This window comes from Ictidomys tridecemlineatus, chromosome 4 (genome assembly GCF_052094955.1).
Source record: "Ictidomys tridecemlineatus isolate mIctTri1 chromosome 4, mIctTri1.hap1, whole genome shotgun sequence".
Taxonomy (NCBI): Eukaryota; Metazoa; Chordata; class Mammalia; order Rodentia; family Sciuridae; genus Ictidomys; species Ictidomys tridecemlineatus.
Genome location: NC_135480.1, coordinates 100,737,071 through 100,764,496, shown reverse-complemented (window position 1 = coordinate 100,764,496; position 27,426 = coordinate 100,737,071). Strand labels below are relative to the sequence as shown.

The 27,426-nt window shown below is 46.7% G+C and overlaps 1 protein-coding gene across 1 annotated transcript; it reads left to right on the top strand.

Annotated features, from left to right (window-relative positions):
• The first annotated feature begins 3 nt into the window (after positions 1 to 3).
• Pcsk7 (proprotein convertase subtilisin/kexin type 7) lies at positions 4 to 27,210 on the top strand. Its single transcript, XM_013359976.4, has 17 exons — positions 4 to 527; positions 1,928 to 2,058; positions 2,540 to 3,019; positions 3,694 to 3,828; positions 4,423 to 4,588; positions 5,931 to 6,021; positions 7,057 to 7,111; positions 7,569 to 7,707; positions 8,468 to 8,568; positions 11,088 to 11,255; positions 11,663 to 11,770; positions 12,327 to 12,429; positions 23,632 to 23,788; positions 24,307 to 24,401; positions 25,171 to 25,264; positions 25,543 to 25,660; positions 25,937 to 27,210. The coding sequence occupies exons 3-17, from the start codon at positions 2,552 to 2,554 to the stop codon at positions 26,285 to 26,287; spliced, it is 2,349 nt and encodes a 782-aa protein (XP_013215430.2). The 5' UTR covers positions 4 to 527; positions 1,928 to 2,058; positions 2,540 to 2,551; the 3' UTR covers positions 26,288 to 27,210.
• The last annotated feature ends 216 nt before the right edge of the window (positions 27,211 to 27,426 follow it).

Here is a 27,426-nt window from a genome sequence, read left to right as displayed (position 1 = left end):
CTACAGTTAGAACCACCCGGAGCGCAGGGATGCTGGCGAAGACCCTTGAGATGTAAGTGGACCCTGCCTCGGCGCCAGGAAGAGAGATTTCTGACCGCGGGAAAGAAGGAGGCCTAGTGGAGACAAGAGCCCTTCTGGGACTGCTACAGGGAGAGTCAGGGCCATAACGGCCAGAGGAAGAAGAGCAACGAGGTTGTGTTTTAAGGTCGGAACCGAAAGGCCCTTTTCCAAGGACGCCATGAAGAAGTACACTCTGGGGAGGGATCCTGTTGAAGATGCCCAGAGGACTCGGGCGTTGGAGCCCCGCGCGCTAAGCCGAAGCCCTGCACGCCGCTCCGCGGAGGCCGCCTGCAGGCTCCGTCCCGGAGCACCGGTTGCTGGGCCCGGCGGGTTAGGGGTGCTGGAGGACCCTCCGCTGATTGGCTGCGGCGTCCGGGCGGAAGTGATGCTGCTGTCACTGGCTCCTGGGCTCCCGGGAAGCCGCGAGTTTCCGCAGGGAGGCGGCGGCGGCAGCCGCGGCCGGGCTGGTGAGTTGGGAAGTAGAGGGGGGCTGGACATTGGAAGTCCGGGTGGTCCAGAACTGGGGGAGCCGGCGCCTAAGGAAGAGGGCGCTGCACAGAGGCGCTTTTAGTCCTGGTGCGAGGCCTCCCAGAGGTTCGGGGCCCTGGTCCTAATGAAGAGAGGGGCACCTTATTCGAAGCAGTTGAGGACAAGGGAGGGGGAATCGGTGAAACAAGTCCCTGTACATGACTTAGTTCGAGCAGGGTGTAGAGGCGGCCAGGAGTCGCTTAAGAGCAGAATCTTGGACTTCGAGTTGCCCTTCTTCCTTGAGAAGAAGGTAAAGATAGGCCCAGCAGATGGGCGAGGTGGAGATCTGCTTTCAAAAGGTGTTTAAGATTACTTCCCCAGAAGTCCAGGGGACAAAAGTGCTGATCTGCTCCCGGGAGACAGTTAGGGCTCGAGTTTCTCCCCCCCCCCCACCCGGCAATCCGGGTGGGATGTACTGAGACTGAAGAGCCTGCCTAGATGGCTCATTCCCTGGCTACCAAAATTTCATTTCCACTTAGTAGAGTATGCGGACTGGGAAAGACACCTGAATATCTTGAGACAATGGAAGCTACTAGAGGGCAGGGAAGAATTTGAGAGAGAATAAGCCCTGGAACCTAAGAGGAAAAGAGAGAGATGTGGAATGGAGAATCCTGGAGGGAAATGTTAAGTGGCCTAAGTTCTCTCCCTTTCCAAGGAGTCTTCAGTAAAAACACATGTTTTGTTTTTTGTTTTTTTCTAGTATGCTTTTAGTTGACTTCTTTTGGGTGTGTGTCGGAGTTCAAAGCTGGCCCCATGGTGGACTCAGTAGACAGCAGAGGCTTTTAAAGAAGCCTAACCACCCACATTTGCTTGTCCCCATTGGTTGCCCACCAGTTCTAATTTGACCCTTCTATCTCTTTAAGAGCTTTTTAAGACCTTTTCCCTGGTTCTTTGGATCCTAAGCAATTAGAGGATAGGTTCAGAGCCCGAGCCTTGGCTTCCAAGCCAGCCAGTTGAGCTGGTTACAGGGGTGTCTCTTTCGGTGCTGCTTTCCAGTGATTGCTTATCTCCCAGTTGCCCACTTGCCCTTTATACTGGTTTTGTTTTCATTTTCTGACTTTCTTCCTGTTTCACCTTGCCACCTCCCTAGGCTAACAGTTAAGCCTCTGCTAGGGTGTCTACAGAAACAAATGAAAAAGGATAGCTTGATAGGACAAGAGTAGTGTTTCTGGGTTTTGTACTGATTTGGCCTTAACTGTGCCAGAGCTGTTCCAGTCTAGGACTGGTCTTAGATTCTTGGCAATGATACTTATCATTGTCCAGCATCTTTGGTGTCTGGTCCTTGGCTAGCCTCTGCTTGTTCCACTGGATTTGGTGGGACACTGTTTTCTGTTTTTAGGACCCACAGGTCTTCAACCTGTGCTCAGAGTCAACAGTTCTCACAGCAAAGGTGGCACTTTTTCTTCATTTGCATAAAATGAGGATGACGTGGTTAGCCAAATCAGAAGCTCAACCTCACAGAGAGTCCAGGTAGGAATGGGGTCCCATCGCATGGGAGTTAGCCCTGAGGACAACTGAACTGAAGTCCTCTGGGATATGACTTATGTCCCTTCTAAATAAAGAGGGGAAGGGTCCTCCTAAAAAACTGTCATGTTGCTACCAGTGTTTGTGGGCGTAACATGTACTTTGATCCCTGAGAGTGGCAATACTGGGAAGAGCAGGATGGTGCCTATGAGCAACAAGACCCTGCTTGTTTATCTGGTGTAGCAGAGTTTGGCCCATCATGCCATGGGAGGTCATCCACTGGGGTTAGTCCTGGCCTGCACTCCACCTGGGGCTTAGCTCCATTGGTTCAGGGTAAATATGATCAAAAAAAGAAGATCAAATGTTTCATAATGGGAATAGCAGATTGGTTTCCAGGGGCAACACACAGAGGACTCAAAGTTACCCTCTCAGACCCCTGTGGTTATCACCTCTTTTATTTCTTTTATTCTATTTTCTTTGTCCACAGCCTGCTGCTCTGATGCCGAAGGGAAGACAGAAAGTGCCACACTTGGATGCCCCCCTGGGCCTACCCACCTGCCTCTGGCTGGAATTAGCCGGGCTCTTTTTATTGGTTCCCTGGGTCATGGGCCTGGCAGGGACAGGTGGGCTAGATGCCCAGGGCACAGGGGGGCTGAGCTGGGCTGTGCATCTAGACAGTCTGGAAGGTGAGAAAGAGGAAGAAAATCTGGAGCAGCGGGCACATGCTGTGGCCCAGGCAGCAGGATTGGTGAACGCTGGACGCATCGGAGAGCTCCAGGGCCACTACCTCTTTGTCCAGCCAGTTGGGCACAAGCAGGCCATGGAGGTGGAAATCATCCGGCAACAGGCAGAGGCTGTGTTGGCCAAGCATAAAGCTGTGCGCTGGCACTCAGAGCAGAGGCTGCTGAAGCGGACCAAGCGCAGTGTCCACTTCAATGATCCAAAGTACCCACAGCAGTGGCACCTGGTGAGTCCAGCCCTGCAGTGTCCTTTTCAGATGGAGAGGTTCTAGTCTAGTTCTTTTGTGGGCTTTTCACCAAATCCCTCTTCACTTGTCCCATCCTTGGTCTGAGGGGCCGTTTCTGGGGGCTAAGTGGTATGGCACCCTCAGCCTCTACTTTCCCTGGACCCCGTGCACTATAGTGCTTAGGGCTTGAATGCTGCCCAGGCTTACATTGCAGCTCTGCCACGAACTAGATCTGTCTTCAGGCAAACTGCTTCACTTCTCTATGCCTCACTTTCCCCACCTGCAAAATGGTACCTACCTCCTAGAGTTAAGGCTAGAATAAGTGAATTCATATATATGAAACACTTAGAACAATGCTTGGCACATAGGAGAAATTATTTCATATGTGATTAACTACTGACATTATTGCATAATAATTATATTATCCAACCTGTAACCCTAGCCACCATTTCACCCTGAATCACCCATGGGTGATGCCAACCTTCCCTGGAGACCAGCGTCATGGCAGAGTTCTTATGTGCCTCTCTTGGTTCTGTTCCCTAGTACTCTTTTGATTTGTAACCTCTGTCTGGCTCTTTGGTGGAGTTCAAAGGTGAAAAGGTGTACTAACTGTAACTTGTCTATCTCTAGACTGTGCTGTGTGTCACTAGATTCCCACCCCATCTCTCCTGCAGAATAACCGCCGGATCCCTGGCAGGGATATCAACGTGACAGGTGTGTGGGAGCGCAATGTAACTGGACAAGGGGTGACAGTGGTGGTAGTGGACGATGGAGTGGAGCATACCATCCAGGACATTGCACCCAATTATGTGAGTGGCCTGGGTTGATCACTCCTACCCCATGTCATACCACCTTCTTCATGTTGCCTCAGTCTTATTCCCTTTCCTAAAGGGCACTGAGCCAAACCAAACAGCCTGGAAGGTGGGGTGATAGTCTTCCTTCTCTCCTTTCCCTGCCAGCCTTCTAGGTTGGCAGTTAAGACACAACAGGTGGCTCCAATCCCAAGGGAGAGCAATCCTCAAAGGTACTTCCTGCTTCCTATTGCTGCTCCCTCTCTGGTGTGAAGGAGTGGCCCAGTTAGGCAACTTCTTCCCTCTCCACCATCCTGAATACCTTCCCTTCTCTAAAGCATGACCTTCAGAGAGCCCTAAATCTCTTTTATCCAAAAGAGAAGATTATAATTCTTATAATTATATGTTCTTATACTAGGCCAGAGAGAAGGGTGCTGAGAGACATGGCACTTCTCAGTTCTGTCCCACTGTCTTTTGCTCATATCTTGTATCCTATGTGGTATGAAGAAGATGGGCCTGCTGGCCTGGCTTGGAATCCCAAACTCCTACTTCCTTTCTCTTCCTGACCCCTCTAACCAGTGAGTGACCACATGTCACCCCTCAATATTTCAGAGCCCAGAGGGTAGCTATGACCTCAACTCTAATGACCCTGACCCCATGCCCCACCCGGATGTGGAAAATGGCAACCACCATGGCACGCGGTGTGCAGGAGAGATTGCTGCTGTGCCCAACAACAGCTTCTGCGCAGTGGGTGTAGCCTATGGGAGCCGCATAGCAGGTAACTTGAACTTCCCGCTAGCCTTGGAGGGTTTTTCCTGTGTCCACAGTGGTCATTCCCTGCTCTGCACCCCCATTGTGTAACTTTATTCCATCCCAGTATTCACAACCTGGGGCAAAGGATAAGCTCTTAATAGGACACTTTAGCTCATTGATTTTTCAAACATGTTTTCTTAGCAGCAAACCCCACTCTATAAAACAGATAAAAGTAGAGATGCTCTTGACAAGGGCTAGAGACTCAAGCCCCTGGTCAGTATCTTCCTTTTTTCTGATGATGGCTATGCCCCAGTACTCATAACAACTCCTTCAACTAGACTGCATTGTACTCATATTTTCATACGTTAAAAACTGTCTTCTCCTCTGTTGTTCTTCACAACCTCTTGTATCTATGGAGGCTGCTGTCACAGGCCCACCTCCCAGCCCCAGTGCTACTCATGATCACAGTTGCTTTCCATCCTTTCAAGAGAGCTGATAGCCCATTCCTATGCTAGAAGAGGTTCTCTGGTTCCTTTACCTCTCAGTCTTTGTCATGACAGAATGTGAAAAGAATGAATAGGAAAGCCATCCACTTGATTCCTAATGCCTGGGAACCTGAGCACCCAATGGGTTGGCTGTAGTTCTCGTAATATCCAGCAGAGGGCAGTGGCCTTCTGCAGATGAGACTACAGAGGGGGTAGGAAACTTTCAAGGTTCCCTTTTTTTTTCAAAGCCCCATTTGTCCCTACATGGTCCACCAGGATATGACCCACCCTACTTTGGAGGGTGAAACTAGGCATCCCTGGAGTAGTAATGGTACTGAACACCTTTGACATGTCAAGCACTATGCTAGGGGCTTTACACGATGAAGGGTGAAAATAATAAGAGAATCTTGGTTAGCTTCGATCTAGCCCCACTCTTTTTAACCAGACTCCAGGATCATTAAAGTCTAAGTTCCAGCATGTTAGTAAAAATATTTTTGGTTAGGCATGGTGATACATGCCTGCAATCACATTTACTCAGGAGGCAAAGGCAGGATGAAGTTCAAAGCCATCCTGGACAACTTTGCAAGACCTATCTCACAGTAAAAAGGTATAGGACTGTAGCTTAGTGGTAGAGAATTTGCCTAGGATGTACAAGGTTCTGGGTTCAATCCCTAGCACTGTTGAAAAAAATTTTTTTTTAAATTTTCGACAGGTAATACAAACACATGGCATAAGAATTCAAAAAGTACAAAAGAGTATATAGGGGAGAAGTATGTCTCCCCCATGTAGCTCCCCACCACCCAGCCCCCTATTAGGGAACTGGCACTGACAGTTCTTGCAGGACCAGTATTAGTGAGGAGCTGGTATGTCTTCAATGCCTAGGTATCCGGGTACTGGATGGACCACTCACAGACAGCATGGAGGCTGTGGCATTCAACAAGCACTATCAGATCAATGACATCTACAGCTGCAGGTGAGGCAGAGCTTCGGGGCAGAGCCAGTAGAGGGCAGGAGGCTGATGTACCTGGGAGGAATCTTCCAACAAAGGGACAGCAAAATGGATTGACTCAGGCAGATCAGAACAGGGAACTCCTCACTGGGCTAGCTGATAAGGTCATTGCCCTCATATCTTCAGTTCTCCAGCCACTAGGTCCTCAGTCTTAAGTTCCCATCTTCCCAGTAATCAGTTTGTCACATAAGAAGTGCCCAGCCTGCCCCACATTTATTATTTTCTTAACTCACAAGCCCCTGGGGAGAAAGTGGGCTATCCTCTCCACGCCGGGTATACTGAATCCCAGAGGCAGTCTCTGCCATCCTACAAAAATGCTCCTGCAGCTTCAGGTTATGGCTCTGGTAGACAAGTTCTAAGAAGGAACTGAGGTGAGGTGGCCCTGTAGCATTGATGGTACCTATTCCTCCCCCTAACGACTACCCTCTTAAATCCTTGACATCACCCATAAGATGTGTTTCCTCGGGGCTGGAGTTATAGCTCAGTTGGTAGAGCACTTGCTTAGCATGCACAAGGCCCTAGGTTCAATCCCCAACACCACAAAAAAAAAAAAAAAAAAAAAGATGTTTTCTTTTAGACAAAGAACAGAAAACTCAGCCTAAGAATCAAGAACTGACCCACATGGAATATCCCATCATGCATGCTTCGCCATCAAGCCTAGTAGTAACCCTGTTCCTCTTTACCACTATGTAAAGTCTCCTGTTCCCTGGGACCTGAGAAAAGGACTCTATTTTCCACTTAGAATAGATAGACTTAAGCCCTGTCTATTAATTGTGGAAATCCAAGTGGTGGGGATATAACTCAGTGGTAGGGTGTTTACCTAGCATTCTCAAGACCTGGGTTCAATCCACAGTATCAGGGGGAAAAAAAATGAAAGTTCTGAACCAGCACCCCTGGGAGGAGAGTAAGAGCTACAGGCAGAAGGGTGGCCAGCTGAAACTGGGAGTCCTTGAGTGGGTACCACAGCCACAGACTGCTTCCTGTATTTATTCTCAACAGCTGGGGCCCAGATGATGATGGGAAGACGGTGGACGGTCCCCACCAGCTTGGAAAGGTAACTGAACTGCATGAAGACAAGGAGGCCTAGAACACTCTCTTCATTCAGTCCTAGAAGAACTACTACAAGTCGATCCCTCTTCCTACCCACTCCCACTTGCACTGCCAGACCTGTGCTGTGCTCTGCTGCCTTCTTGCAGGAAGAAAGTACAGCTAACCTGGGGTAGGGGGCACCTACAGGAATGAAGCAATGCTTTTAAATTGTTTCCCTTTGATCTTGTTCTCAGCTCCCTTCCCGGCCCCACTCTGTCATCTCATAAACAGAGTACATCAAGTGTACTACTCCTGGCTCCCTCCCATCCTGTGTCCATCTCTAAATATCTTTCTCCCATACCTGTGCCCTTTGAACTTTTTTCCCTTTTCTTTTTAGAAGGGGAAGTGGGGATGACTGGTTTTATAGATAGAGGTCTTTCTCTGAGCTCCTCAACTGATACCCTGACATTTTTGCTCCTCAGGCTGCCTTACAACATGGAGTGATGGCTGGTCGCCAGGGTTTTGGGAGCATCTTTGTAGTAGCCAGTGGCAATGGAGGCCAGCACAATGACAACTGCAACTATGATGGCTATGCCAACTCCATCTACACAGTCACAATAGGTAGTGACCTGATGGTTCTGTGTGTGTGTGTGTGTGTGTGTGTGTGTGTGAGAGAGAGAGAGAGAGAGAGAGAGACATGTATCTTGGGGAATCATTGTGTCTATCTAAATGTACGATCATGAGTGTCTCTTTGGGCTCAAATAGGACTAGCCTACTCTCGGGATCTTAGGACTTCCCTATGAACACGTTTAACCATTCCCTGAAGATCACCTCCTCATCTCCAGCCCAGCCACCACTGATTCAGCTTCTGGTCTGGCCTCTCTTTTCCATGGCCCATTTGTCTCCTGCCTGAAACCTTTCCTCATTCCCCACTAGCCTAAATTAAGTGCCCTTTACCTGTGTTCTCAATCACAGCATTTGTCACAAGAAGTGTATTTATTTACTTACTCAGCTTCCTACCTGGTTTCTTGAGATCAGGAAGTGGCCTTTTCCATATTGCCCTATTGCCAAGCACAGTATGTCACTCCCAGTAGATACTTTGTAAATGTTGGGGAAAAAATGTGAATAACTAGGTATAGTGGTGGAAGACTCTTGGTTTTTCCCCAGAGCCTATGGGAAGAATAGCCACAGGGCACAGAATACTCTGTGCCACTTGAGGCTGCTTATTGAGATGAAGATTGTGGGCATTCTGAGATAGCTCAGATCTTTTTTTCCACTCAAGATGGCTCCCCCAGATAATAACTCAAAAACAACTCTGATATTATCAGGCCCTGTGCAGGATCCATTTCTCATCTCAGCTCCCATTTCCCTCTGTGCCCAGGTGCTGTGGATGAGGAGGGTCGGATGCCTTTCTATGCAGAGGAATGTGCCTCCATGCTGGCAGTCACCTTCAGTGGTGGGGACAAGATGCTCCGGAGCATTGTGAGTGCCTCCCAGACCTTCTGCCCCCTGCCCCTACCCTTCCCACAGGACTTCTCTCTGGCATCATAAGGTGTTCTTTTGTTCCTGATCCCGCTCCTAGGGCTCCTCTGCCTTCACAGATCTCTCTTGGGCATGCCACTGTTGGGAGAACCACCAAGGACTCTGCATAAATCTGTGTGAATGGTTTTTATCTTAAATTTTTTAACTTGGGACAAATGTACATATTGTTAATAGAAGCAAGTGTTGCATTGATTAAACAACTTCTTTGAAATGTTTTCCTGTGGTAGAATTTGGGCTTGCGCTACCTTCCATGAACTTAAGAAAGAAAATCATGGTGTTTCTATAATTCCATGAGTTCTGTCATATTGGTCCTCAAGAGTGGAGCCAGCGTTTGTCCCTATGAGATCCGTGGGAAAGAGAGCCTGTCTTCTGTTAACCCACAGAGCTCTTGCTAGAGCTCTCATTGGAGCCATAGCATAGAAACTGGAGCAGGGGACCAGAGCTGCTCTAGCCCATGGAACCTTGAAGGATTCAGGGGCTACGGCCTGCATCCCCTGTGCTGGGCTCTCTCCAAGCAGGGTGAAGCCAGGTCTGAGGACCACCATCATCCTAGAGCTCCCTGCCTGTCCCTGTTGCTCACACAGTGTAACACGGGTATAGGAGGCTCCAATAAGAGCTGGGCTGGAGCCAGCTGGTGTCAGATTTCTCCAGTGGCTGGGTTGGAAGGTCTCTCCAGGGCCCCTGGGAATTAGGCAGCTTTGTCTTCCTGCAGGGTCAAGTTTGGTTTCCAAAACTAAAATTTTGTTATGCCAGTAAATGACTTCTGATCAACACAATGTTCCAAGGCTCTGTGCCAGCTGACCCCTACTCCCTCCTCCCACACCCAGGGAGAAGAAGAAGGGGAAGTAGACTGAAGTAAAGATCAAGCAAGGCTTTGCTGGGTAGCCTGGGGTCCATGCAGTGGCCTTCCCCACCCCAAGCCAGGCTGTGTTATGAAAAAATAGGAACATACTGTGCTACTCACCCCTGGCAGAATTCTGGGGGACCTCACTCACCCTTGCCCCAGGGCAGATTTCCAAGAAGGCTCCATAACCATTGTCTGTTGCTCTGTGGTACCTGGCTTTCCCCTCCAAACTCAACTCAGCTTCTTACCCTTACCCTATCTTCCACCCAAACTATAATTTATCCAGAAATGAAACAAGTTTATTTAGCCAAGTTTCCATTTGGAATGTCCTTGCCCTGGAAACCTCCTGTTGCTGGTTTCTATCCAATGACCAGGGCAGCTGGGTGGAGCTGTCTTTCTAAGGGCAGGGGTGCGGGCATGTGCTTTCCACCACTATGGCGTAGGGGGCTCCCCTGGACTTCCCTATGGCTGCACAGGGCTCCTTCCACCCTGGGCAAGTTCACAGGCTTCACAGCTACACACTAGACTGTCATTGTAAGGCTGTTTCCTTAACAGGAAAAAATCAATCTGCTTCCTGGCACCAGTCAGGCTTCCCACCTCATTGAGACTACAACTTGGAGAGTATTTCTCCTTTCCTTCTGGGAGTGCACAGTGTCTGGGTGAAAATTACATCTCTTGGCAGCTGCTATAACAGCTGGGAGGGAAGCAGTGAGTACAATGGAGAAAAGGCAGCTCTTGGCAGAAGTTGGTACCCTAGTGTCTTACCCAGAAGAGAAGTATGGAAGAAAGGAATTCCGTAATCTTTGCACTGGCACCATACGCTAAGGATCCAAGTGCCACATAGTGGAGCAGGTTCAGGCAGGGTCCTCCTCAGCCAGCCCTTTTGAGGCTCCATGTTGATGGGACATGAAAAGAACTTGATGCCAGACAGATGCCATCTCCCCCACTCTCACACCCCAGCTCAGAACCACAAATGGAAAGTGGGGCTCCAGAAAACCCAGCTAAGCTGCCAATCAGAGCACAGAGGCAGCTTATCCTGTGGGTGGCCACCAAGCAGGGTGCCCGACTGTGTACACACTGTGCCCATGCCAAGCCTGGGTGGGCAAGGACACAGCTGTCTCCCTGGAACATACTCCCTGTGTTTGCACCCCATGTCTCTTCAGCCACCATGGCTGAGCTGCCAAATTGTATTTCCTTGACTGGTGCTGTCACTGTTGTCCCTGCTCCAACTGAGGCCCAGCAGCTCCCATGACACTTCCTCTGTCTAGTGTGGCTGTGAGGGTTGAAGGGCTTAGGGTAGAATTTGGGAATGGGAGCAGGAAAATAAGGGAACAAGAATAGGAAATTATTGTCTGCATCAAAATCCTCTCACATGTTTTCATCTCCTTTTCTCCACAACCATGCCCTCAGAAGCAGCTTTTCATTTTGACTATGTGGTGGTTCCTTCGGGGGCCAGAAGGACTACAGGTCTCCTCTGTCCTGTTGGTGGGCCCCATTCTGGTCTGACAAAGAAAGGGCCCACCAGAGAGGGTTGTTCTGAGGACTGTGTGGTTTCCCTCCCTCTGCAGTTTTGAACTCAGTCACTAACCCTCCCCACTCCCCCTCCACTTCCTAGGTGACCACTGACTGGGACCTTCAGAAGGGCACTGGCTGCACAGAGGGCCACACAGGGACCTCAGCTGCAGCACCTCTGGCAGCTGGCATGATAGCCCTCATGCTGCAGGTACGGCCCTGCCTCACATGGCGTGATGTCCAGCACATCATTGTCTTCACAGCCACCCAGGTGAGATACTGCCAGGTAGATAAGTGGTCCCACCCAGCCCACCCCAAGGTTTGAGTATCAGCAGGCTTCAGATTCTAAATGTCCCAAATGTTAGGTGTCGAGTCCGTTTCAGAAGAAGGGTATATGTAAGCAGTGGTATGGAAACCCCATCAAGACCTCAGGCTTCGACTCACTTATATCTCTTCTGCAAAGGAGAGTTCTGGCTGGGCTCCCTCTCCAGAAGCAACTTCTGGGGTGGTGATATCATGGGGTTTTAATCTTCGGTCCCAGCTTTTCTGGGGGAATCAATTCCTCATGGCCTCAGTGGAAAATTCTGGATTGGATTGGCCAACAGTCAAGTGAGAAGTGAGGTTGAGGCCGTTGAGATGTGGGTAATGCAGGAGACTGAACCAGGCCTCTGCTTTCAGTATGAAGACCACCGTGCAGATTGGCTCACCAATGAGGCAGGCTTCAGCCACAGCCACCAGCATGGCTTTGGCCTGCTCAACGCGTGGAGACTCGTCAATGCAGCCAAGGTGAACAGGCGATGGCAAGACGGGGTGGCCTGCATGCGTGGCAGGCACTTAATAAATATTCATTTATTTCATTGATTCAACCATTTTCACCCTCATCCCAGCCGATGGTCATTTTACAGATGAAAACTACTCCAACCCAGCACTTATTAATGTGTTTTAATAATAATTAAAAAGTCCCAGACTTATTAACGGAGAGCCCATGGGAGCAGAGGATAGCTGGGGCCTCTCAGGTGCTCCAGTTCTCTTTTCTTTTTGTGGTGCTGGGGATTGAACCCAGGGCCTTGTGCATACGAGGTAAGCAAGCACTCTACCAACAGCTATCGCCCCAGCATTGTGCTCCGGTTCTCATTAGACATAACCATCTCTATAGTTCCTTGAGTTGGTGCCCTAATGAGCTTCAGGAGTAAAAGAAGGTGATGACAAGGAAAGGAAAGATGGAAAGAGGGCTAGGCCTTAAAGATCACATCACTGGTGTGTGTGTGTGTGTGCGCACACATAAGAGAGAAAATGAGTGAGAAGTCTGTGTTGATTTGCCATCCCCCCCTTTCTTTAACAGATCTGGACATCTGTCCCTTACTTAGCTTCCTATGTCAGTCCCGTGCTGAAAGAGAACAAGGCTATTCCACGGTCACCTGGCTCCCTGGAGGTCCTGTGGAATGGTAAGTAGTTAACCCAGAAGGGTTAATCTTAGGCTTGAGGCCTGGGCGGTGATGGGGCAATAAAGCTCGTCCTCCCTGCTGGATTCTTCCCCCTTCCTTCAGGAGCTGAGCTCCAGCCAAACCTGTGGAGTTTTCTTTGACCATTTTAGGACATGTTGCTGCTTCTGAGTTGGCTGGCCCCTGGCTGCTAAAACAAGACCTTTCTCCTGAGTTCCTAGTAGCGAAAAGGAGTTGCTGAGCAACTCGCTAGGAAGGCGGGTGGGTGGGGTGGAAGTGGGACTTGGGGAGACTCAGCAGGAGTTGGAAGAAGTTCCTGTGACTTCCATGCTAAGATGTTACCAGACCACTCTATCCTAGTGGGTTTTGGATGAGGTAAAAGTGTTAAAAACTCTTTCCTTTGATTCTCAGATCTAAGAAAGAGAGAGAGCCAGATGTCTTCTATTGGGAATGAGACAGAGGTATAAGAAGAGATCCCCTAGACTAGAGTTACTAGGATTGCTAGAATTCTAAAGGGGTGGGGTTGAAGTGTTACCTCCTAAGTCAATGATGTGTTGTATGTTGAGCACAGAGGCAGAAGCCCTTCCCAGAGAAAAAGTAGCTGGACCAGGATGCTTGTTCTAGAGGATCCTGTGTCTGCACAGTTTTTCTGTTTTGTTTTGTTTTGGTACTAGGGACTGAATCCAGGGCCTTGCACATGCTAAGCATGTGATATACCACTGAGCTAGACCCACAACTCCTCTGTACATTTCCCAGTTTTCCTTACCCTCAGTTCCTTGGGGGATTTTTTTTTTTTTTTTTTTTTTAGGAATTTTGACAAACAGAATTATTCACTACTTTTCATGAAAGTTGAGGAACATTACACTTCATACCCAGATCAGAACTCTGTCCTCATGTTTCCTGTCCTCCTAGGAATTGGTCAAACCAGAGCCATGGCAGGAGAAGGAGTGGCCAAAGGAGGGAGCCCAGGAGGAAGGAAGGAGGGGGCAGCCTCCCTCGGGTGGAGCTTTCGCCAAGAAGAGTTGAGTTTCTATCCCTAAGCATGTGCAGCTTTTGCCAGTCTCCCTGCACGTGGAAGGAGACCTAGGGCCCTGGTTATTGCATTTTCCGTAAAAGGAATGCTATCTTGGAAAGGACATAAGGCATGAGCCAAGACAGAGAAGTTCAAAAACACACCCAGGAATGCAGTTCCATTGAAAGCCCTGGCTTTGCGCTCACTGTCTTGGGGATCATGAGCCTTTTAACCTTTCCCTCCTATTCAGGGCTGTTTCCCATCACATCTGTCAGATGAGGAAGTTGATTTAAAGGACTAGGGGTCTTTCCAACTTTGTCATCCTCTGCTTCTCACAAACCAGGGCAACATTGCCCCAGAGTGTCTGACAAAATTCCATAGATATCAAGGCATATGGCAACTTCTTGTCACTAGGAAGCAGGAGAAAGGGAGGAGAGCGGGAGATGGTCTAGGGGACAAGCAGGATGCAGAGGATAGATCCAGGGAGGTTTGCTAGTGAACCCTCATCCAGGGCAGCAAGCAGTCCTGATGCTCATTTCAGAAGCCAGAGAAGGTGATTTGACATGACTACGTTCACCCTGAGCAGACACAATGGAAGGTGTAAGCTTGAGGGCTGGCTTAGAAGGAAGTAAGTCCCAGTAGCATAGAACTGAGCACTTCAGTCCCAGACACTGGAGATAATCTCCTCCCCTAGAGCAAAGCTATAGTTTTTTTTTTTTTTTTCCAGCAGAATCCATGTGATTCCTTGTATGGGGCTAGAAAGGGAACTTTTTATAAGGTAGAGGGAGCTAAATGTCCCTAATATAGAAGAGGATATGAAAGACCTCTAAGACTCCCGGGCAGCATTGTCCCGCAGGACTTTCTTCTATGATGGAAATGTTCTAGATCTCTGAGGCCATATGGATCTACTGAATGTTTGAAATGTAGTTAGTTTGCGGAACTGAATTTTAATTGCGTTTAATCATAATTAAATTTATATAGTCACATGTGGCAGATGGCCGCCATCTTCGGAAGCACTGCTGAAGAGCAAGACAGGTTTTCATTTCTCCCCACTGACGGGAATTTAGGAGGGAAAGGGATGGGCTCTCTTAGCTCCATTAGATCTAAAACTGGGTCTAAAATCGCCAGACATAGGACATAGAAGGTAGGAGGGAGAGTGGAGTTTGGGGAAGAATGGCTTCTCCACAAGAGAGTCTGATGCCTGAACACTTATTTGCACCTATCTCTTGTCCTTCCATACAGTTGAGTGTACTATTAATCCTCTGCCCGCGCAGTTAGTCCTGTTCCTCACCTCTCTACGTCTCCCTCTTCAGCCCATTCTTTCCCTCTCTCCTTCCTTTCGCCTTCCAACTGAAGTCCCTGCCTCCCCTCAACTAGTAGTTCAACTGAACTAAGTGAAGCTGCTGCCTCTCATCACACACTCCCTCTGCCAAGGAAGACTCACTTCATGACTCACTGCCCCTTTCTTGGACTGATCCAGGGGCTAGTTTAGAATCCATCCTTGTTAACCTTCTTGTGACTCTGACCCTACTAATGAGGAGTTCATTACAACCCCTCCCTTCCTCTGGCTTCTGTGACCCCCTTTGCTCCATAGTCCTCTTCTGTCCTCTCTGCCCAACTTACCTAATTTTTGGTTTGCTTGTTTACTATTCTGGAGCTGTGTCTTCCAAGATTCATCCCATGGCTCTTTGTCCACCTTTAGTTTCCATCGCTTCACACAATTCCTCTAAGTGTTATTCCAGTCCCTCATGGGTAGGATAGATTGTCAGACCTCCCACTAGATTATAGGCACACAGAGCCTGGGCATCTTCTGGAACAGGATGAGACTGAAAAAGACCTCAACTTACCACAGACCAAATAATAATAATAAGATGAGGATCATCAGCTAACATTTGGGTGCTTTCTGATGTCATGCACTGTTGTAATATTGGCTGTTTCTTTGTTTGCAGTGCTGGGGTTGGAATCCAGGGCCTCGTGCATGTTGGGCAGGTCCTCTAATACTGAGCTACACCCCACACACACAGCCAGCAATAGTTCATTTCATTTATTAACTCCTTGAACTCTAGTAGAAATAACTCACATTCAGTACTACTAAAAACTGGATGTGACATACCACTATGTAAACCACTAACAGACAAGCACTCCTTTTTGGATTCTATTTTATTTCATAATGTTCCATAACGTGTCATTTATGTCTCTTCTCTGCCACTTCAGGGCTCTCCTCCACCTACGTCAAGACTTTTCCTTTTTCTTTTTATTCCTGAACCACTGTGTACTGTTAATTCCTATCTATATATTGCATTTAATACATTATAAAAATTTTAGATTTCATTATCCACTCTCAAAAGGCAGCTTTGTCCCCCTCCCCCTCCTTTGGTAGATACCAGGAATTTAGTCCATAGGGGCTTAACCACTGAGCAACATCCCCAGCTCTTTTTTATATTGATTTTGAAACAGGGCCTCACTAACTTGCTGAGGCTAGCTCTGAATTCAGAAACCTCCTGCCTTAGCCTCTTGAGCCACTGGGGTTACAGGCATGTACCACTGTGCCTAGCTCAAAAGGCAGCTTTTTTTCCAAGTTTCTCCCATGTTTGTCATTACGATTACCATCCCTAGTCTGCCAAACATGAAACTCTGGAGTTTTCAGTCCTTCTGTCCCCCTTCTCTCCCCTAGTCTTCTCCTAGCCTTTCTCTTGTAGTTTAGTCTTTGTTTTGTTTGTTTTTTGTTTTTTCTCTTGAGGTCTCTCTTGATTTGATTCACTCATTCATTCTATAAATAGGTAAGACCTATTTTGCCCCAGGCACTGCATAAATTCTAGGGATTAAGGGATAAGATGACTTCTGCCCTCAGGGAATTCTCCTTCTTGAATGGGAGACAGTGGGCCATGGAGACAGCCCGTGTGCTTTCAGAGCACAGTGAGGAGACAGGGAAGGGTTCTTAAACCAGTCACTGACCTAAGTTTTACTATATCAGCTAGCCAGGAGAAAAGTGAGGGAAAGGACATCATACAACAGGTACAACATGTGCAAAATCAAGGGTCTCTTCAGAGAGCTGCAGGTAATTCAGGATGGCTGGAGCATGGCGAGCAAGGGAAGGAGAAGACCAGAAACTGGAAGGTGGCAGATAGACCATGTGTTTTTTCTTTACCTTGAAGCCTCCAGGAGCCTTTAAAATATTGTCACCAATTGAGGTTGATGTAAGGAAACCGAGAGGATTCAAAGATCTGCCCAAAGCTTCGTTTTCTAGACACATGTACTAAAATCTTTACTGATGAACTGGTTCACTGCCTGGGGATTCTATAAAAGGAATTTGGCAAGTGAAGGAGTAGAAGTCATCCATGAAACAAATATATTGATAATTTTTGAAATTAGGTGTTGAGAACATATGCACTCTCTACTTTTTTTATGTCTGAGGTTTTGTATAATAAAAAGTGCATATGTATATAAATTAATATTATACTTATGTATTTATATATGGTTACATAAATAATTACTATATCTTATGTTTTTAAAAATATTTACAGATGAGAAGATTTCCAGGTTTTTAGTTGGGCCAAGGACTAGATGGTGATGCTCTCAGGTAGAATTGGAAATCTAGGAGGAGGAACAGATGTGAGCAAGGCTGTGAAGTAAGGAAGAAAACTTGAGCTGTGCCATATTTGTACATACCTTTAAAGGTTTTACCTAGAAAGCAGTTGAATAAATAAATGTTAAGTGTAATGAATTTGGGAGTCATGGAAGAAAAGGTCTTGGAGAGAATGAGATCATCAGGCTTACAGGGAGATAGTCATGAAAGAGGGCCCAGAATGAAGCCTGATGTTAAATAAGCAAATATAAAAAAGGAGTCTCTAAAGAAAACTGAGAAGCAATGACCTGAAAGGCAAGAGAAACATCAGGAGATTGGTATTATGGGAATCGAGGATGGTTTCAATGAAAAAGGACAAGTAAGGCAAGGACTAAAGATCATGACCAGGTTTGAAAAAGAGGCCACTGGTGACCTTGGGAAGAATAACACCAGTGTATTCACAGGGCCAACAGCTAGATTGCAGCTGGCTAAATAATTAATGAGCACAGGAGAAGATTTCTAGTTATAGCTGGCAAATTGAACCCATGCTTTTATTCCTGCTCTCTCCCACAACCTTACAAAAATAAGAATAAAGGAATAAAAATGTATAAGCACAAAGACAAAAAGAATGAGAGAGAAGACTACATCAAACGAGAGATTTCATCACACTTTTGGAAGATGGAAAAGAATGGAGAAGTGAGTAGGGCTAAGAAAACAAAATTCCCACTGGGTGCCGTGGCGCATGCCTGTAATCCCAGCAGCTAGGGAGGCTGAGGCAGGAGGATCGCAAGTTCAAAGCCAGCTTTAGCAAAAGCAAGGAACTAAGCAACTCAGTGAGACCCTGTTTCTAAATAAAATACAAAATAGGGCTAAGGATGTGGCTCAGTGGTTGAGTGCCCTGAGTTCAATCCCCAGTATCTCCCCACAACAGGGGGAGAAACTAAATCCCATTCCTGCCATAGTATCCCAAAACACTCAGGCCCCATATGCTATGGAAGACAAAGTATGAGACTAAAACTAGGGGTCAATTGAAGGTTAGACTTCAGTCATCTTCTCTCATCATAATAGCCAGATGGTAGCATCTTCCTTTTCCACACAGGAGTCAGGAAGTTTATTCCCCAAAGTTAGGGGCTCCAGGTGCAGCACAAAGTGGGAGGCAGGGACTATGCTGAGAAAAGGAGACCCTCTCCATGAGCCAGCTGCTCAGATCCCAGGGCACTGCAGCCAGGAACTCAGAAGAGTCCTTGATGGAGAAATGGAATGGCTCCTTGCCATAAGACAAAGATGCTGACATGTGGGGCTCATCCAGTGACATAAGCAGGCCACAGTCCAGGTAACTTTGGACCTTCCAGGTGAAATGCTCCACCTGTGCTGAGAACTTCCAGCTGGCTTTTGGAGATAATAGGGATAACAAGACATTTGGAAAAAAGTCCTCTGAAATTCTTGTCAATCAATTATTATTGTCAAGCAGTGGAATTGTACCTAGCCTAGCTAACACCTAATCACATGGGAAGGCAGAATAAAGCTATTTTCAGACACTGAAAGTCTTTCTCGTGCTTCACTTGTCTGAAAACTACAAAAAGATGTGTTCCTCTACAATGAAGGATAAATCAAGAGAAAAGGGAAGGAATAAAGCAGAAGAAGGAAGGAAGAGAGAGAAGAAGGGAAGGAGAGGAGAGAGGAAGCAAAAGCCCCGGGGTAAAGGAAGGTCCCACCCCAACAGCAGTGCCCCAGATAGGAATGGGACAGGGGCTTCCAGAGAGAATTCCCAGGGCAAATATCACTGAATGAGCTCCTGATCTGTTGGTTTATTTAGAATAATGGTATCCAGGGATGTTTTATAGTTCTTTTGTGCAGTTTGGGAAGAATTACTGATAGGGATGTGAATTTAAGTAAACCACAAAAACAAGGCAATTATTAACTCCAAAGGGGTAAACAAATCATTTAGGAAGTGAAGTATAATCCTTGTCTGCTGCTTGGCTAAATTCAGTATTGTATTTGCAGGGTCATTGTAAGGTAGATAAAATATTGATCTAACTAAAAATTATTATATAATTAGTTTGAGAAGCAGAAAGAAGGGCAAGCTGGAGAGAAGGTGTGGGTATGTGTGTTAAATCCTCATCAGCCATATTGGAAATCAATAAATAATGTCTCAAATTGATATGCCATGAAAGCTGGGCACAGTGGCATGTGCCCGTAGTCCCAACTACTCCAGAGGCTGAGGCAGGAGGATCACTTGAGCCCAGAAGTCAACCTATTCAGGCAATATAATGTTCAAGGCAATATAGTGAAACCTTTTCTCAAAAAGAAAAAAAAAGTGAATAAACCATGAAATAGCTGTACATATCTATTATCTAGAAACATGAAGGTAGATCCCAGAAGAAACCAGAAATAATCAGTGTTTGCCTCTGGAGAGTGGATCACAAAGATGAGGAATAGAGTAAGGAACTGTTCTTCATGATAGGTACTCTAGAACCAACTTCCAATTCAAACTGGACTTTAGAGCTGGGCACCATGGTGCACACCTATAAACTCAGTTACTCAGGAGGCCAAGTGAGACAAGAGGATCGAAAGGGCTGGGACTGTAGCTCAGTGATAGAGCACTTGCCTAGCATGGACAAGCCCTGGGTTCAATCTCCAGTCCTGAAAAAAAAAAAAAAAAAGTGCATGCAATACTATTTTTGTAGGAAAAAAAGGTCAAACTAGCCATAGTGAATACATAAACTTTCTTAAGAAGTTTGACAGTAAAGGAAAAGAAATGGGGCTGGGGATGTGGCTCAAGCAGTAGCGTGCTTGCCTGGCATGCATGCTGCCTGGGTTCGATCCTCAGCACCACATACAAAGATGTTGTGTCCACCGAAAAAACTAAAAAACCAAATATTAAAAAAAAAGAAAAGAAATGACACCTAATAATGATGTAACCTTAATATTTGGTAGCTCACTGTTTTAAGCACTTTAGGTATCAATACTATAATCAATCCCAGCAACCATGTCCTATGCGATGTATCATTTTACAGATATGGCAACTAATTCAATTCTCATAGCAAGTAGTGGAATAGCTGGGATTTAAACCCAGGCTGGATGGCTCCAGAGCCCATGTTCTCAACACTAGGAGGCATAGAAAAATGAACAGTAGAGAAAGGGTTCAGTTGTGTTTATTTTTTGTGTGTAGTAGGAAAGACATAAGCAAGGAGATCCAGCCAAGAAGATGGATAACTGGGCTGATCCATTGTTCCACATTTGCTAGAGACTGCTGTGGATGGACAAGAAAGCAAGGGGACCTTGAGGTGTGAACAGAGTGTTGGAGAGAGGAGCTGCAGGACCTCAGCCAGGCTGAAGGAAAGAACTTGATGGTTAGCAAGGAAATGAAGGGCCAAGCAAACAGAAGGAGGGGGTTATTTTCAGACAAAGTGAGACAGGTGGAATTAAACAAAATAAACCATACACACACACACACACAGGCTGGGTATGATGTGTTGAATAATCACAACATATTATGAGGAATATGGGTGCCTTTACATTCTAATTTTTTTTTTTTGGTACCAGGAATTGAACCCAGGAGTGCTTAACCACTGAGCCAGATCCCCAGCTCTTTTTTATATTTTATTTAGAGAGAGGGTCTTGCTGAGTTGCTTAGGACCTTGCTAATTTGCTAGGCTGGCTTTGAACTCACAATCCTGCTGCCTCAGCCTCCTGAACCACTGGGATTACAAGCGTGCACCACCACACCCAACTACATTCTGACTTTTGCTCATCTACTTTTCTAATTTATCTTCAGTTAATCTGTATTGCTTATATAATAAGAAAACACAATAGAACTTACTAAGCCATTCGGAAGTAAAGCAGTCCTGGGATATGGTCCTGGATATGAGTGGCTGACATGGGAAGTAAAGAAATGTGGCGTTAGGCTGGATATGATGGTGCATACTTGCAATCCCAGCAACTCAGGAGGCCGAGGCAGGAGGATTACAAGGTCAAGGCCAGCCTTAGCAAATTATTGAGGTCCTCAGCAACTTAGTGAGACTCTGTCTCAAAATAAAAGGACTGGGAATGTAGTTCAGTGGTAAAGCGCTCCTGGGATCAATCCCCATTACCAAAAATAAAAGAAGTTATGGAATTAGAGAGGTAGTTCTCACGGAGGTTGATGTCACAGTGGAGAAGGGGAGCCGTCACTCTTCAGTGAACAAAGTGAGGGGGAGTAAGAGGAGATCAAGCACTAGGAAGCACAGAAATCTGGGCATGGTGGTAATCCTAGCTACTCAGGAGCCTGAGGCAGGAAGAGTGGGAGTTCAAGGGCTGGTCTGAACAACTTAACAAGACTGTCTCCAAATTAAAAAATAAAGGGCTAGAGATGTAGCTCATTGTTTACCCAGCATGGTTAAGGCCCTGGCTTCAATCCCTATACTGCTCCTCCCACCCACCCCCATAAAAGAGTACCTTGAACCTTTCCTTTCTCCTTCCATCCCAATTATCCATGCACACATCACCTCACCCCTAGAGTGAGCTGGTTTTCTTCTCCCTGGTTTATCCTACCCACAGACAGCTATTAGATTAACTTTCCTTGAGCATTTTTTATTTTAAACTGCATCATTGCTCAATAATTTATAATAGCTCTTAAATGCTTGTTTAAAATCTTTAAAAAAGAATGTTAAAGTCCTTCCCATCCTATGTCTCCTTTCCCCTTCTATCCAGTACCTCTCTGAGCTTCTTCATCTGTAAAATGAAGGTATTGCTCTGTCTTACGTATTGGAATGAATTATTGGAAGAAAAGTTGCTTTAAAAAGAATTCTTTTATTGCAATCTAATTTCTTAATAAGCCCAAATTGAGTTTTCCACTTCATTAGTTTTTATTTCCAATTTTATTTTGAAATAATTGTTGATTCATGGGAGGTTGCAAAATAATGTTCAGGAAAATCTCATGCACCCTCTTTTAATCACATTGTACACAATAATAATGCCAAAACCAAAAAATGGACATTAGTGCAATTCATATGGGTCAGTTCTCACCAGGTTGACTTGCAGTCTCTATTTGTGTATGTGTGTATCCTTGTGTAACCATCACCATAACCAAGGTCTAGAATATGCCATCACAGGACTCCTTTGACTTACCTCACACTCATGTTCTTTTCCCATCCCTAGCTCCTGGCAACCCCAAGTCTGTTCTCCATCTCCTCAGTTATATTATTTCATAAATTTTATGTAAGGCTGGGCACGGTGGCACACACCTGTAATTCCAGCAGCTCAAGAGGCTGAGACAGGAGGATCGCAAGTTCAAAGCCAGCCTCGGCAACTTATCGAGGCACAAAGCAACTCAGTGAGACCCTGTCTCTAAATAAAATACAAAATAGGGCTGGGGATGTGGCTCAGTGGTTGAGTTCAATCACTGGTACCAAAAAAATAAAATAAATGTCATGTAAGTTAAATTTTGTAGTATGTATCATTTGGAGATTGGCTTTTTCCATTCAGCATGATTTCCTTGAAGTTTATCTACTTTGGTAGTTTTATTTTGTTTTAATTCAAATTATTTTTAAATTGTTATACATGGCAGTAGAATCTATTTTGATACAATAAGTTCAAATTTTTTATTAAAGAGAGAGAGAATTCTTAATATTTATTTTTCAGTTCTCAGCGGACACAACATCTTTCTTTGTATGTGGTGCTGAGGATCGAACCCGGGCCGCACGCATGCCAGGCGAGCGCACTACCACTTGAGTCACTTCCCCAGCCCTTTATTTTGTTTTAATCAATTTTATATTGCAATCCTAGTGACTTGGGAAGCTGAGGGAAGAGGCCAGGGGCACTTAGCAAAACCGTGTATCAAAATTAAAAGGATAGGGTGTGTAACTCAGTGGTAGAGCACTTAGCAAGTACAAGGTCCTGGGTTCAATCCCCAGTACTGAAAAAAATTAATACTTATATTGTCTTCCATATATGAGACTTGTTCGTCTCTTTATACATGCCCTTTATCTTTGTAAATTCTTTCTAGAATATCTTCTCCCAATCAGTTTTCATTTCCTTTTCAGCATGTCTATTATCTACCTCAACTCATCTGACTTATGGCTTTTCCCTTATCAAGGTCATATCATATAATTTTCCATTTGTGAGTATAAGGCAGGGTTCATGCCCAACTTATCTTTACATTCCCAGCATCTAGTACAGTGCCTGAAAAGTAGGATGTACTCAGTAGATAATTTTTGGATGCATGAATGAATGACTGAAGTTACTCAATTAGGTTCTTATTTTTTTGTTTTGTTTTGGTTTTTATTGTTTTTTGTTTCTTTTGCTTTGCTTTTTGTTTTGTTTTTGCAGTATTGGGGATCAAACCCAGGGCCTTTAGTATCCTAGGCAGACTCTTTACTACTACATCTCCAGCCCTTCAGTTGGGTTCTTATATTGTGTCTTGGTTGTTTATGTTGTCTTCCCAACAATACTCTAAACTAGGTTGTGAACTCTAAAGCAGCACTGCATTCCTGTCACCAGTGTACACTGGGTCACGGTTCAGTTTGCTGTAGATGTTTGTGTGTGTGGCTTCCTTCAGTAAGCTCATGCTTTTGTGTACATTGGGATGAAGTGAGGGTATACATGTTTGTGGGCTGGATTCCCGGCTGCCCAGCCTGACTTCCTACAGTCAGCAGGACGGACCTGGAGATGTCAGGACTGAAGACCCTGGAGCATGTGGCAGTGACAGTCTCCATCACTCACCCACGACGCGGCAGCTTGGAACTGAAACTGTTTTGCCCCAGTGGCATGATGTCCCTTATCGGCGCCCCCCGCAGCATGGACTCGTACGTACATCTGTCCATGACCCCTGAGCTCTCTGCAACAAGAGCCTTTTCAAATAGATACTGGCACTGTCCTAAGCAAGTGTGGCACTGGCTATTCTTGGCAGCTGGAAGCTGTTGATCACATGCTTTATTCAAATGTTTACAATGTGCTAGGCATTGTACTCTACATATATTTGCTCTGATCCTTAAAGAAGTAGACTTTGTAACCTCCTTTGGCAGATGAGTGAACGAATTATGGAGCTAGAAGTGCCTGAGTGAGAAAGAATAAATGTAGATCTGTGGGACTCCCAGGCCTGTGCTCTCTCCAGGTTAGCTTTTTTCACTCTGCCACATGGAACCAAGTCCCTCATTCCCTGAGATCCCAGGAGCAAGGGACAGCCCTTGAGAACCCCATGTGACACCCTCCAAAATGACAGTAGCTCCTTTCTGTGCCTGCTACAGTAAGAAAATGATGCTTCTGGAGAAGGGCAGCTCCCTGTGCCATGCTTCCCATGTTTTCTGTTTTGTTCTATCCCTAGGGATCCAAATGGCTTCAACGATTGGACCTTCTCCACTGTGCGGTGCTGGGGGGAGAGGGCAAAAGGCATCTACAGACTCGTTATCAGGGATGTAGGTGAGCCTCCCCACCCTTCCAACAGGGCCTTGCCTCTCATGATTGTCTTCTGGTCCCCCCAGAAGCTGTCCCATGTGGAATACATAGGGTTGCCGGTGGCTAAGAAAAGTGCCCCATCCAGAAATTGAGCACTGATCTCTAAAACTGTTCATTTATACTATTCCTTGGAGAAGTGACTGATCCATTTTTCCTCAGGATAGCAACAAAAATTCCTTGTTGAAACCACATTTCAAGTCTTTTCACATATAATCATCCTTCGGCCAGCCCTGGTAGGCAGGTAAGGGCAGGACTAATTTTCACCATTTTTTTTTTTAAACTGAGGCCCAGAGGTTTGAAGTGACTTTTATAAAGTCAAAATAGTAGTGAAGGTCAGAGTATCAGTGAATGCTAAATATCTACAATATCAGTGAGGAGACTGGAAACTGAGCCCAGCCCTCCCAACTTCCAGTCAAGTTAGGTATTCACCAGATCAGTGGTTTTCAAACCTTCTTTAATTTGGTAGAAAAGTATTTTTTCTTTCCAAAAAAAAATCTGAAACCACAAAATATGGAAGACAAAGGCTCAACTCTGCTCAGAGTATATCCTTTCTGCCTTCCCTTTCCATCCCTAGGGCACCCTGTGAGGCACTTGTGCAGAACCCCGGGGTCTGTGGGACATAGTTAGACAACCTTTACAGCAGGCCACATGGTCTGAGTCCCCTTGGGTGGCGGGAGGACTGGTATGGCCTACAGAGGGGCATTGCTCATGGACTACCCACTTGCCACCCCAGGAGATGAGCCGCTCCAGGTTGGCATCCTCCAGCACTGGCAGCTGACCCTGTATGGCTCTGTGTGGAGTCCAGTAGACATCAGGGACAGACAAAGGTAGGTGTAGCTGCATGTGTCAGAGGGAAGGCAACTCGTGAAGGGATAGGGAAGAGGCCACACGGGGAGCCCCTTCTTCTGAACCCCAGCTGTGCTTCCCAACTCCAGGCTCAAATGTGTAGACAGAGCCATGGTCTAGGAAGCCCCAGTGTGCTCTTGCTCTGTTTCCTATAGGCCTTTCCTCCCTCTCTTCAGCTGTAAGGTGGGAGACTGGGTGAGGGCAGATGGCATAGGAACCATGTTCAGTAGGGTGTCCTAATCCCTTTTCTTCTCCACAGGCTATTAGAAAGTGCCATGAGTGGAAAATATTTACATGATGGCTTTGCTCTACCTTGTCCACCTGGGCTGACAATTCCTGAGGATGATGGTTACACCATTACCCCCAACACCCTGAAGGTACTAGGGCCAAGACTCCAATTAGGGGCAGACAGGACTGTGCTGGGGGTTTAGTCCTTGGGGCTATTCAGGATGATCTTATGGCAAGGGTGGGTAAGACCTGGGTCCCAACAGTGGTTTCAGAGCATTGCTCCTTCTCTTAGGGGGCAGTCCTTGTGTGGGGGAGCAGCATGAGGGGTAGAGGTGAGAGAAGCCGTGTCCAGAAGGGGAGACTCCCCGAGCTCATGGTTCTGGGCTAGAAGCAGTCCCTAATATAGGTGCCTGACTTTTCTCCAGACCCTGGTGCTGGTGGGCTGTTTCACCATCTTTTGGACCATTTACTACATGCTGGAAGTATATCTGAGCCAGAGGAATGTGGCTTCCACTCCAGGCTGTAGGAGTGGACCCTGCCACTGGCCCCAACAGAGCCGAAAATCCAAGGAAGAGGGGACGGAGCTAGAATCAGTGCCACTTTGCAACAGCAAGGATCTAGATGGAGCAGAGACAGAGAGAGGGGGCCCTTCTACCACCTCTGGCCTCCTCACCTCAGACCTGCTCGATGAAGAGGACTGGAGCCTGTCCCAGAACAAGAATCCTCGGCACCAACCCTTAGACCTGTTGCAGGGAAAGGAAGAGCAGATTTGTTGACCTTGGGGCCTGATAGACTCAATGTGGGACAGGTTCTTCCTTCCCAACTTTGGGGAGCTCTGGAGAGAAAGCAGTCCTGATGCTTACATATGGAACCCAAGGCCTAAACAGCATGTTTTGGCTGCCCTCCGGGAGGGTAAGGGCCTTCCTCAGTACAAGTGGCAGAGGACTGGTAGAAGAGAACAGTCTGGCAAAACACAGGATCCTTCTCCCACAGACTGGGAGCTTTTGGTGAGAAGGTCCTAGACAAGGGATTGGTGCCTGCATGGAGCAGACCTCCCTCCATCCCCATTCTCTCTCAGGCAAGCCAGTGATCTAAGTCATAGGGACCCTGCTCATGCATGGGTGGAGAAGGTGCCTGCATCGCCAGGAACATGACTGGGTTACTTGGGAAGAGGGCTTATGGGAGGCTGGGTAAAACCCTCGACATGCCTGCCCACCAGCAGCTGCCTCCATTGTCCCTCCCTGCACTCCTGGTCTGAAGCCAACTTTGAACGTGCCCCCAACTCCCTCTGTCATCACCCCCCCACCCTTCCTCCTTCTGAAGGATCAGTATGGTGCTCCTGGTACAGCTGAGAAGGGGCACTCCTCCCCAGGGCCCATGCCACTTCATCAGGAAGTCTGTGGCAGGATTGTGGACAGGTGTGAGACAAGTGTTTTAGGAGACAGCCTGGGGAGCCACTGCCACTTAACCCTATGACCACCCTGTCTTCCTCTGCAAAGTCCTCAGGGAAATGGCCTTCCCCCGGGAGGCCTCTGTCCGCCTGACAGGCTGTTACTTTTGCTCCCTCTCTTGGCCTCCTCCCTTCTGAGCTGATTCGTTGATTTGAATTTTTTTAATGCTTAAGATTTGATTTTACACAGCAACATTTTGTTGATTTTTTTTCTGCACAGCTTTTCCAAAATAAAAAGCTTCCAAACAATTCTTCCACTCCCCATTTATTCTGCCTGCCCAGGGCTAATGCCAGGAGCCAGGTGGCTCTTCTTCCCCTCTAGTCCTCAAGATTCACTCTCCTGTCCATGGCCTGCATGAAGAGTCCTCCAAAGGACAGCAGCCAGGAACACACCCGAACCCCAGATGCCACCTGCTTTCTGCTTGGGTTTCCTGGAACCATAACAGGAATGACTAGGGCAAATCA